The 13,043-nt window shown below is 37.5% G+C and overlaps 1 protein-coding gene across 2 annotated transcripts in view; it reads left to right on the top strand.

Annotated features, from left to right (window-relative positions):
- The first annotated feature begins 8,935 nt into the window (after positions 1-8,935).
- Positions 8,936-13,043, top strand: part of LOC128264013 (cytochrome P450 307a1) — a 151,932-nt gene continuing 147,824 nt past the window's right edge. Inside the window, exon 1 of one of the 2 annotated variants that reach the window (XM_052999293.1) lies at positions 8,936-9,528. In XM_052999293.1, coding sequence (XP_052855253.1) covers positions 9,114-9,528 — 415 coding nt within the window. In that variant the 5' untranslated portion in view covers positions 8,936-9,113. The remainder of the gene's footprint in view (positions 9,529-13,043) is intronic. The other variant, XM_052999296.1, reaches the window with a different exon arrangement.

The raw sequence follows: 13,043 nt of genomic DNA, 5'->3' as shown, positions 1-13,043 counted from the left end.
AAGTGCATAATTATTTAAAAATAGTTCCACGCTTAAAAAAAGCTCAATAAGCGACGAACTAAATAAAGAGCGCCGAGGCTCAGCGATCCGGAAGAGACGGGTACTTCTCGTATATATCAACTTGCGATAGTGAAGTGCAAAAAACGTCTACCAAGTGTATCTCGGCCCTACTGGCGGTCGATAGCCAAAGAGCACGGTCTTGCTCCCCATCTCTACTTACTCTTACCTTCTTCTACGGCGTGGCGTTCTCGACCACTGGAGCACCAACAATATGCAGCGGTAAAACATCTGCAATTGCACCAACAGAAATAGCAACAACTACAGCAACGGCAGCAAAATTAACAACAGAGACAGAACGTCAGAAACGCAGCGCCAAATACAACGGCAACCAACATTCTGACGGCTAAACAAAACGAAAACAATATTCAACAGCCGGACCTGGCCATAAAATCCGGCATGGATCGCTACATCCAAATTAAGAATAAGCTGAGCCCGCAGAACACCGGGGTTGGTAACAAACCAAAAATAAACCGTGTCCAAATAAATAACGAATTACCCGGAAGATCAGACGACAACAGATTTGCCCTCCTAGCTGAAATTCAACCAAAACTAAGCCCCCACCAATTTACATTAGGGAGAAAAGCTCGAACGCCCTGGTCAACAAAATTGTTGTGCTTGGCGGGGACGGAAATGTTCATGTTGTTCCGCTTAATAAAGGGAAGAATCACGAAACCAAACTTCAGACCAAATCTGAAGAAGAAAAACAGCATCGCGTACCAACTTAAAAGCAGCAAGGGCTTGCAAGTTGTATTAAAAGGAATCGAGCATGATCTAACCCCTAATGAAGTTGACAATGCCCTCAAAGAAAACGGTTTTCTGCAAAGATTTTAAGTAACATCATTAACAAGAAAAAAAAGCCGCAACCACTCTTCAAGGTATTGCATCCTATCTATAACCTGCAATTCCTATTGCACCGAAGACTTACGGTAGAAAAGCCACATCAAAGGAACGGTCCAGTGCAATGCACAAACTATCAGGAGTATGGATACACCAGGACATACTGCACACTCCTATCAGTCTGTGTACCTTGCGGAGACTTTCACAATTCCGAAAACTGCTCTGCCAACAAGAAAGACCCCCAAAAGAAGAAATGTGTTAACTGCGGAGGAAATCACACGGCTAGCTAAAGGGGATGTGTGGTCTACAAGGAGTTGAAAAACCGCATGCGACGAGTGAAAACCACGTGGCATCAAAATCCTCAAAACGAGTACACTTAGTCAAAACCGACGCCGGAAGTTTATTTCGGCACGGCTGCAAGATCCTCATTTGGTCAGCTTAATACCCAGAAGTGCTTCTCATACGCCAATGCCCTTCGATCAGGAACGGAAAACCCATTCCAGTCTAATCAGCAGGTCCCAGGACAGTCACAAAGCACACGCGAATCAATGATGGTTACCATACAACAAAGTACGATGGATTTTATGTCCTTCATGAAAACGACCATGCAAACACTGTTTCAAAAAAATAACGAATTACCCGGAAGATCAAACGACAACAGATTTGCCCTCCTAGCTGAAATTCAACCAGAATTAAGCCCCCACCAATTTACATTAGGGAGAAAAGCTCGAACGCCCTGGTCAACAAAATTGTTGTGCTTGTCGGGGACGGAAATGTTCATGTTGTTCCGCTTAATAAAGGGAAGAATCACGAAACCAAACTTCAGACCAAATCTGAAGAACATTTCCCAGTTGCGTCCAAATACCTTGAGGAAGCTAAGAAAAACAGCATCGCGTACCAACTTAAAAGCAGCAAGGGCTTGCAAGTTGTATTAAAAGGAATCGAGCATGATCTAACCCTTAATGAAGTTGTCAATGCCCTCAAAGAAAACGGTTTTCTGCAAAGATTTTTAGTAACATCATTAACAAGAACAAAAAGCCGCAACCACTCTTCAAGGTATTGCATCCTATATATAACCTGCAATTCCTATTGCACCGAAGACTTACGGTGGAAAAGCCACATCAAAGGAACGGTCCAGTGCAATGCACAAACTATCAGGAGTATGGATACACCAGGACATACTGCACACTCCTATCAGTCTGTGTACCTTGCGGAGACTTTCACAATTCCGAAAACTGCCCTGCCAACAAGAAAGACCCCCAAAAGAAGAAATGTGTTAACTGCGGAGGAAATCACACGGCTAGCTAAAGGGGATGTGTGGTCTACAAGGAGTTGAAAAACCGCATGCGACGAGTGAAAACCACGTGGCATCAAAATCCTCAAAACGAGTACACTTAGTCAAAACCGACGCCGGAAGTTTATTTCGGCTCGGCTGCAAGATCCTCATTTGGTCAGCTTAATACCCAGAAGTGCTTCTCATACGCCAATGCCCTTCGATCAGGAACGGAAAACCCATTCCAGTCTAATCAGCAGGTCCCAGGACAGTCACAAAGCACACGCGAATCAATGATGGTTACCATACAACAAAGTACGATGGATTTTATGTCCTTCATGAAAACGACCATGCAAACACTGTTTCAAAACCAGAATATGATGTTAAAGTTGCTTGCAGCTAAGCAGTCCAAATATTTGATGGCAAACCTACGAATAACCATATGAAACGCCAATAGCGTTTCCCGGCACAAACTTGAAATATCACAGTTCCTGAAATCATATCATCATCATCATAAATCATATCGACATTATGCTACTGGTAGAGACGCACCTCACAAGAAAATACAACTTCCAAATAAGAGACTACACCTTCTACCAAACAGATCATCCAGATTGTAAAGCCCACGGCGGAACCGCCATCATAATCAGGGAACGCATCAAGCACCATTTTCACCAAAGGTTTGGAACAAACTATTTTCAAGCCACGTCTGTCATAGTGCAGCCAGCTAACGAAAACATTCCACGCAATATAACTAGAGCCAAAGCGCTTTTGGACCTTTCATCTGACCATTTGCCAGTTCTAATAACTCTTCTTCAAAGCCCGGAAACCACAGACCACCCCCACAGGCTGACATCGCACAGAACCAACTGGCTAAAATATAAAAAGTATGTAAGTTCCCACATTGAACTAACCCCACAGCTCAACATCAAAGCGGACATCGACTGCTCTACCGATGCTCTTGAAGGTATACTCGTGGCAGCAGCCACTATTTCAACACCAAAAGGAAAGGACGTGCAAGCCAACCATTTCAAAACCAATCTAAAAATTGAACAGCTTGTACTGAAAAATAAGGCGACTGCTTGGCAAACCAACAGATCGCCATCCTCAAAACAACGTCTTAAGGGAGCCACCAGCACTTTCGCCAACCAATACAAAATATCATCTGTGGAGGGCTCACCCAAACCTGAGCTCTCTAATCGAAACAGTCACTCCGATAAAAAAAAATCAGGTAGCTGGGCCCGCAGCGACAAAGATAGAGCCGAAACTTTTGCTTCACATCTCCGAAAAGTCTTCCAGCCGAACTCAGACACTGGTCCATATGTGTTACCATAAACCGAATCAGAAACTGTTTCAGACGAAGGAGATCGCGAAAGTCATAGGGGAACTGAAACCGAAAAAGGCCCCGGGCGATAACCTTATAAAATGATACTTGGACTTACAAACTCTGCTATCGATGTTATTTGTAAACTCTTCAATTGGAGGCTTGGAAACACACAATGGCATCCCGGCACATCAATTTGGCTTCCGTCAAAGCCATGGAACAATCGAACAATTTAACAGATTAACATCAGAAATTTGCACAGCCTTCAAGCATCGGGAATACTGCAGCGCAATATTCCTAAATGTATCTCAAGCTTTCGATCTAGTCTGGCTCGATGTCCTCATGTATAAAATCAAAAAAAACTTGCCTACATACACTCATAAGCTACTTGAGTCGTATCTCTACAACAGAAACTTCGCAGTAAAGTGCATCACAACAACATCTGACGACAACATTATAGAAGCTGGAGTCCCGCAAGGAAGCGCACTTAAACATACTCTGTTCGTCTCATATACAGCGAATATTCCTACCAATGAGCAGCTAACAACATCTACGTTCGCTGACGACACTGCAATCTTAAGTCGCTCTAGGTGACCAAACCGAGCAAGAACACAACTAGCCAATCAGGTCATCGCAAACACATTCGTTTACTTTGAACAGTCAAACATGCCCTCCACTATCATTGAATAGTACGTAGATTCCCCAAGTCAACGAAGTAATGTATCTCGGCGTTCACCTAGACCCCCGACTAAACTGGAGAAGACACATCGAATGCAAGAAACTACATTTAAAACTAAAAGAAAGCAGCTTCCACTGGATATTAAACGTTCGATCGCCCCTTCGTCTGGAATACAAGGTCCTGCTGTACAATTCCACTCTCAAGCCCACTCCCAGCTATGAGAGAACGCGAGCAGCAGCAATATAGACATCATACAGCGTGCACATTAAAAAATCCTGAGAACTATCAGTGGAGCACCATGGTATTTTCGCAACCAAAACATTTAAAGGGACCTCGGCATTCTTGCACTTAAAGATGAAATATACAAATAAAAAGCGACCTACAATGAAAACTCTCAAATCATATCGCAAGAGGCTTGACTCGGGTTTCCAACAGAGCCCGCCAACAACGCAACGACCTGCCAACCCAGCAATAATTCTCAGGGCCCCATAACTCCGAACAGAAAAGGTTCAATAAATTAATAGCAAAGCAATTAAAAAATAAAATGTAAAAATGTCCTAGCTCTTGTTGGCATATTGGCAGAAAAACATTCGTTGAAAGCTATAAACGATTATTATTTGCCTAAAATTGGAAGCAGCAAATAGTCTTAATCACAGTTTGTAAGGAATCATTAAAATTATTGAGCCAAAACAAAAATATACTGCCATTAATCTCTTATTATAATTTCGGTCAGAAGTTTGCAACGCAGCTAAGGAGATATTTACGACATCATGTTCTACTCCTTTTAAAACAACTTGCAATCTCTTGCTAGTTTTAAGCTGGTACGTACGGGCTTTCATTTTCTTGAAGCGAATTGTAGAGGTTCCAATTGAACTGTTTCAGACTCCACCAACAGCGAAAGTTTGTTGTTTATTGCCCTGCATTTCTTATTGAGGGGTTAGCATGCTTTTGGTAATTTTTATAAGAGATCCATACCAGTCTGCATAGCTGGTCCCGCTTGCTGTATTTTGTCTTCGTCTGAAGTTCTGTTTTTGGCAGCGACGTCAATTATTGGGGGAGTTGTAGCTTTGTCCTTGGGGTTTTCCGATGTTGACGTAGTCGGTGCATCGGCAGGTGAGAGGGGAGATGGGCCTTTCGAGGTCCAAGACTGAGCTGCGGCAGCACCGCATGAGCATAGAAGTCGGGGCGACAGATAGCGGACTTCTTCGGGCGCGGTCATCGACATTGCGTTGCTTTTTGGGTCCGGTGAGCTGCATCTAAGCTCAATATCCAAAAGTGTAGGGAACGCCAAAAAATTGCAAAGCTTCTGATCTGAGCCTAAGAGAAGTTTTCGACGTTCAGCCGCTGTACACAGAGATAGCTGAATAGTCTGCAGTGACGTGAAGACGAATTTAGCGCCAGTCCTATCTGAGTCCGGGGATCACTCCGTAGGGAGTGCCTTTTTGATAAAAGTTATCAAAAATGTTGTGTTACAAAGATGTATAACCAACTATGACCTCGAGTTTTTTACTTCGATTTATGTATACAAAAATACAAGGTCACTAAAACCAACAACAATATTAAAAGGGGAATTACACGCCCAACACTTTTTACATGTTGCAAATGTATATAAATTGCGTTCATTTTTTTTATAAATTACATTCGGGCCTACCTCACAGAAAAAATGCAGAATTTCGGTGTCAAATCAAGTACGAACGGTGTCAAAAGTAGGGTAAATTCAAGTTGTTTTTAATTTAAGTACGAAAGGCAATATTCAAGTACGAATTATTCAATCCCGAAGTTCTTCATTTGAGAATTAACATCATCATCAGTGCAAATACTTAAAAGTGCTTGAAGAATTACCGTTGCTTTTTTTATCCATTCCACTTCGTCTTTTTCGGAAGTACCTTTACATACAATCGTATGTATGTGCCCTTGTAAAAATTTCTGTCAGCGTTTTTATTTATTTTAAATAAACTTTGATTTAACACCATTTCTAATTATGAATTACCGTTGCTTTTTTCTATCCATTCCACTTTATCTTTTTCGGAATCAGGAAGGAGGCACACAAACACATGAATGAAAACGTAATTCGCGCGAATTTTAATTTCATTAACGACTACTCCGTATTATTGTAAATTTTAATATTTTGTTGCTCATTGCTCATTGTTTATTTCTTTTTACTTTAATTCGTTACGTAACGTAATTCACGCGAATTTTAATTTCATGACATGACTATTTTTTTTATTTTATAAATGTTACCAAATTTGCTTATTGTTGTTCTTGTTGTTACACTTTAATGCACTATTACAAGTACGGCAGCACACACTGCATTCCCATTTCTTTCAACGCGTCTTCCAGCTTTTTGGGCGATTCTATATCCATTTTTGATTTATGACTTACTTGCACTCCACGTTTTTAAAATAAGAAAGCTTTGCGATCGAGAAGCCGAAAAGACGATATCGATCGATAACAACGATGTGTATCGATATACATAAATGTACTCGTTTGTACAAAATTAACGTGTTATCGTATGACTGCTAGTGAAACAACGCTTAATTTATAATGCTGGTAATATGTACAGACATTATAAGCAGAATTAAAGCGATAAAATATTGTTTTCTATATGTATTAAAAAAAAACATTTTAAAATATTATTATCAAGTAGGAGCCGTACTTATTCTGTAATGTTCGGCCGACGTTCAAGTACTTCCGTACTAAAATTATTCGTTCAATTTTTTTTTGGGTGTATATATCGGAAAGCAGATCGCTTTCAAGTCGACAATGCATTTTACTTTCACACACTCAAGAACCAAAAGTGTACGGCAACGCCAAAAAATTTCAAAGCTTCTGATCTAAGCATAAGATAAGTTTTCGACGTTTAGCCGCTGAACCCAGAGATGGCTGATGAGTCTGCGGAGACGTGCAGACGAAACTAGCGCTAGTCTTATCTAAGTCCGAGAATCATTCCCTAACGAGTGCTGGTGTGATGAAAGTTATTAAAAAAAGCTCTGTTATAAAGATTTATCACTGGCTATGACCTCGACTTTTTCACTTGGATTAATGTATATGAAAATTATTTATTTTTTCTATTTTTTAATTATACCTCTGCAGAGGGTATTATAATTTCAGTCAGAAGTTTGCAACGCAGTGAAGGAGACATTTCCGACCCTATAAAGTATATATATTATTGATCAGCATCACTAGGAGAGTCGATCTAGCCATGTCCGTCTGTCCGCCAGTCTGTCCGTCCGTTTCTAGGCAAACTAGTCCCTCAGTTTTAAAGCTTTCTGCATGAAACTTTCTTTTTATTGCAGGTAGTATATAATTCGGAACGAGCCGGATCGGACGACTATAGCATATAGCTCTCATAGGAACAATCGAAAAAATAAACAAATTATAAATTATATAATATCAACATATAGTAATGGTTACATATTTTAGAATTACGGTTTAAATTTCATCACAATCGGACGACTATATCATATAGCTCTTAAAGAAATAAAAAAATATATATAAAATAAAATATATAAAATCATCATAGCTTCAATGTTTTTAAAAATATACGCAAGTAAATCATTAGTTTAATGTTTTCAAAAATATTTAATTCTTGCCGAATATGGCTTCCTTTCTGGTTTATTGTTTTCGTTCGTTTTTCGAGATTTAGTATTGGTTAAATTTTTCAAAATTAAATTTAATTAAAACTTGCCGACTATAGCATAACGCTCCGATGGATGCAATCTGAATATTAAAAAACCGAGAGACTTGCTTGCGTAGAAACGGACGGACTGACGGACATGGCTCGATCGACTCTTCTAGTCATGCTGATCAATAATATAAATTCTTTATTGGGTCGCAGATGTCTCCTTCACTGCGTTGCAAACTATTTATAATAAACTACCTATGTCCATTATCTTCAGATTTGACTTGACCCAGCCATTACTAGATGTACAATTTCCATGTTTAATACGTGTGCGGAGTCTGAAAACCGTCGACAAAATCCGATTCAGGAGAACGGCCTAGCATCAGCGAAGAAGGCGAGAAATCCGAAGGTGGCAATAGAGCAACAGACCTTAGACCCACGCAAAACGGAGTGACTGTACCGTGCTGCGCCTTAGACCCTCACACGGCAAGGGCAACGAGGTCGAACTGTGAAAAAAACAGGGCTGTGAAGCACACCGGAGGGGAATAATGTCGATATCCACGGGCTTAAAATCATGTAAAATAATATTTTCGTAAACGTTAATAAATAAGGTGGCCATTTGGGTGATTTGGACTCTGATCAAAGTGAAATTACGTTTCTATTGAAGAAAACCATCTTTCGGTGCTAAATCAGTCCCAAAAACATAGAATTCAAAGTGTATATATGTATTAGAATTGCAGTTATATGATAATTAATGATCATTGAACCCACCCAATTTTGAATCGAAAATTAGTCGATTGTAAATTGCAAACTGTTAACTTTTAATGCACATACTGGGTAAATGCAAAATTATGTCGTTTTGGTATTAAATGGTTTGCTTTAAGGCATAAATAAGAGTAACAAAAAGATACGCTATAGACGAGTGCCCCGACTGTTACCGGTAAATAAGCGTTCATCTTGTAGTAATTTTTTTGCAAAAAACATACAACCTTTATAAATTAAGAACCACCTTAAAGCTTAAAAAATAAAAATATTGTGTTATTTTGAGTACACGTGCTTCTTCTTCACTTTACACATATAAATTTATATACATATAGTAATAAACATTTGTATATTATTATATGTGTTCTCGTATATAAGAGCATGCGTATACGCATACCAAAATAAGAACAGTTGAAAACGTTGCTGAGCATGCAAATAATAACAATAAAAAGTGCGGAAAAAGTGTAAATATATCACGTCCATATCATCTAAGTATTGAACATTACTTAAAAATATTACAACCTATTAGTTGAAAAGAAAACTGAGGAAATTAATAATGACAATGATCCTGTTGGTGCCTTACTTAATATTTGCTATTGGAATAACCGTTGTTACGTTTTCTTACGCGATCTTATTTTTTAAATGCAAACAAAAAGCATTTGTGTCAACAGGACTCTTCTATCAAGGAAAAGAAATTCGAAAGTTTGATCAGGCACCTGGTCCAAAACCCTGGCCTATAATCGGAAATTTAGATTTGTTAGGTCGGTTTAAAAATAACCCTTTTGAGGGTTTCGGAGCATTAACAAAAAAATATGGTGACATTTACTCAATAACTCTCGGACACACTCGCTGCTTAGTTGTTAACAATGTTGAATTAATTAAAGAAGTTTTAAATAAAAATGGGAAACATCTTGGAGGGCGTCCGGATTTTGTTCGATACCACAAGCTATTCGGCGGAGATCGAAGCAACTGTAAGTTTATTAAAAATATTTAAACACTTGCTATTTATCTATTACAGTTACACTTAGAGTAATAGCCTAGATCCACTAATTACGCCGAACTTCCGTTTACACTTGGAAGTCGCGAGTAATGTCGTCTGCCGGAAGGGAATTTCGAAGACATTCTAGTACATTTTGTAAGGATTGATTTTAATTTAGATGCTAAAGCTCCACGAAGTTTTCAGATGCACAACTTCAAAAATACACGCTATAAAAGCGAAATTAATTTTTAAAGATGAAATATGAGCGAAGCTCTAAAGCGTAACAGCCCACAGGTAAATCGGATTTTCTGTCAAAAGAAACGTGTATTTCTCGACTGGCAACAACCTTAAAAAGATTTACGTGAGGTCTGTTAAGAATTATAGATTGTTGGATTTGTTGGTAGTGATTGATTGAAGATCAAGCTATAAAACTAATTTCTGCTTTTAGGCGTGTATATTTTATTGTGCAATTTATTATGGTGAAAACTAAGCATGTTTTCAAAATTTCGTCCGGCTTAAGCAATTATATTAGGTGTCGTTCTATTCTACTCTATTAAATATTGTAGTAAAATAATGACGGAAATCGGTTAAACAAACTGAAGAAAAAAACCAAGAAAGAGCGCTATAGTCGAATTCCCCGACCATAAAATACAAGCAAGCTCGATTTTACAGTTTTTGTGACTACCGATAGATACACCCAGAAAAAAGTAGAACGAATAATTTTAGCACGAACGTTCTTGAAAATCGGCCGAATAATTCTTAAAATTTTTAGAACGAACGTGTACAGAATAAGTACGAGTCATACTTGATAATAATATTTTAAAATGTTTTTTTAATACATAGAGAAAACGATAATTTTCGCTTTATCCCTGCTTATAGTGTTTGTAAATAATATCAGAATTTTTAAAAGCAGTAAACTCTATTAAGAACTATTAATTTAACAAAAAACAAGAACTATTAATTTAAAACAAGAACATTTCGTTCTTAAAATGATTCGCCTAGGGGGTAAGTGTCTTGGAACATCAAACATTGGGTAAGCTATTAAGAACCCGAGCTCAAATACCAGACAAAGTTATCATCTTTTTTTTTTTGGTTTTTATGTTTTTTTTTTTCAAATGTTCTGCTTTTATTTAAATTTTTATCTAGTTGACCTCAAAAAAATAGCAAATAAAAGCTATTTGATTGCAAACAAATTGCTTCGAATTCTTATACGGGCGTAGTACACAGTAAATTGTGATGCCAGTGTGGTGCAACCGGCTAATGCGTCTACGAATCCAAAGGCCTCGGTTCGAATCCCGGTTGGGTCGACTTGCAGTAAAATAAATAAGGTTTGCTTTTCTGTTTCCTTTACATATCAATTTATCATATTCCCTTTCATTCTAATTTCATATGGAGTCAAAGAGAGAAGAAAAAAAAGAGAAAGAGACAAAAAAACATTTTTTAAAAAAACTTAAGTTAAGAAACTCTCATACTTGCATTAAAAATTTTTCGTACTCAAACCAATATCTTTCGCACTTTCTTCAAGCACTTTTGAGTACTTGGACTGATGACGTTCATTCTCAAATGTAAAACTGCTGGATTGAATAATTCGTACTTGAATATAGCCTTTCGTTCTTGAATCAAACAAATTCGAATTTATTCTACTTTTGACATCGTTTGTTCTTGAATTGACATCGAAATTCTTGATTTTTTCTATGAGTGTAGCCCAAAACACATACACAGAGCCTAACTAAGGTCCAATATGTCCCAGAGTAATTTCGCAATTTGGGGTGTTCAGAGCGGGGGATGCTCCGAAATCACGGACGAACATGACTAGATAGATTCGGCAATTGATCCTGATCAATAATATAAGTCTCTGTCTCCGCTCTTCTAATTATTTATCATCAGATGAAGAAGTGGTGATCGCTGATGGGAAAGACAGAGCGAAATAACTGTTTTAGGGTAGTGGCGCTGCATGATCTTAGCTTATAATATTGGCATTGCAGTTCGGCACAATGCACAATGGGCTGAACGACTACTTTTTGTGGCATTAATTAATAAATTAAGATCAAAATGAGATATTTGTGTTTTATATTTTTGGATTTAAGTATATAATAACTAATGAAATGAAAATTTCGGAAAAATGGGCGTGGTAGACCCCTTTTCAAAGGACTAAATTTTTATTTCCTAACACAAATATTTTTGGTTGTTTTTTTTTTAATTAAAATACGAAGGCGAATTGATATAACGTTGACAAAAAAAACGTGGTCCTATCCTTTTTATTACGGAAAATCTCATTTTTGTACTTATTTTCGACAATATGCTAAAAAAGGTACTTGAATCCTTCTAAGCGAAGTTATTATTTCGAGAAGAGGACGTGAAATGATTTTTATAAAACTATATTGTATACCATTTTTATGCGTTCTTTTGAGACTGACAACACAAGACAAAAATAGTCCGAATTTTACAACTTTAAGATATGACCTAAAAATGTCAGTTTCGAAGAAAGTGCGCAAAAGTGCAAATAACATTCATTTGAACAAGAATTGCATACTCTAACACGAAAAATTAATTTAAATTTGGAACTAGTTGAAACTCTTACTATTTCTTTATTCAAAGATTAATTTTTTATAACCAATTTTTACATGTCAGACGGCTTCTGAAAACACTCAACTTAAGAACACCGCGAATATTTAAAGAAGTTGGCAATCACAAACACATAGCTCAAAAACCTTTTTGGTGATTCCATCAAAAATTGTCATTTAAATCTTCTTAATTTCGCTGTTTTATGTATTAACAATATATGTATTGTTTTGTTAAAAAGCTGCCACTTGCGCACGTCACTTACAACAGCTGTTATAACAGCCGACATCTTAAAAGTTCGGGTCTCTGTTAAAATTTTTGGTACGGAACATTGAAGTCTGACGTTATGTTAACACGATGACGTCAAAAGATGTTTATATTAACGACTATAATAAAAAATGGGTTTTGGCCAGAAAAACTGGTCGCACAGCCTATAGTGATAGCGTCAACTAAATCAAAAATGTTTTGTTTGAAACTTGTTAGCTACATACATTAATGATATTTTTTGCTTGAACTCGAGGTCATGTATTTAGCGTTGATTTAAATATTTCTATAACACATCGTATTCAACTTTCATTACACATCATCAATACATTCCATTTCTCTCACAACGTGTATGAGCGTAAAGAATAATGTATTTGGCAGAATGGCTAAGCTTTTACCCATTGGAAAATTGACCAATATTGTCCACCCGAACAGAATTCAAAAGAATTTTTTGGTGATTTATTCTTTTGTTGGTAGGAGGAGTACTTTTATTGCTTGTAGTCGGGGATGAAGTTGGAGTTACCGCACGACAACCGCGCTTCGTTATATTTCCTGCCTTGCACAATAACTCAGCTTATAAAAGCTTGAAGTCGAAAATTGGCATTTTTGACGGCAAAAAAAATCGATGAATTAACCACGGGCATATAAATCATAAAAATACTATTTCTGTAGATCATTTTT

This window comes from Drosophila gunungcola, unplaced genomic scaffold, assembly GCF_025200985.1.
Source record: "Drosophila gunungcola strain Sukarami unplaced genomic scaffold, Dgunungcola_SK_2 000045F, whole genome shotgun sequence".
In the NCBI taxonomy this organism is placed as follows: domain Eukaryota; kingdom Metazoa; phylum Arthropoda; class Insecta; order Diptera; family Drosophilidae; genus Drosophila; species Drosophila gunungcola.
This window is presented reverse-complemented; position numbering and strand designations above follow the sequence as displayed.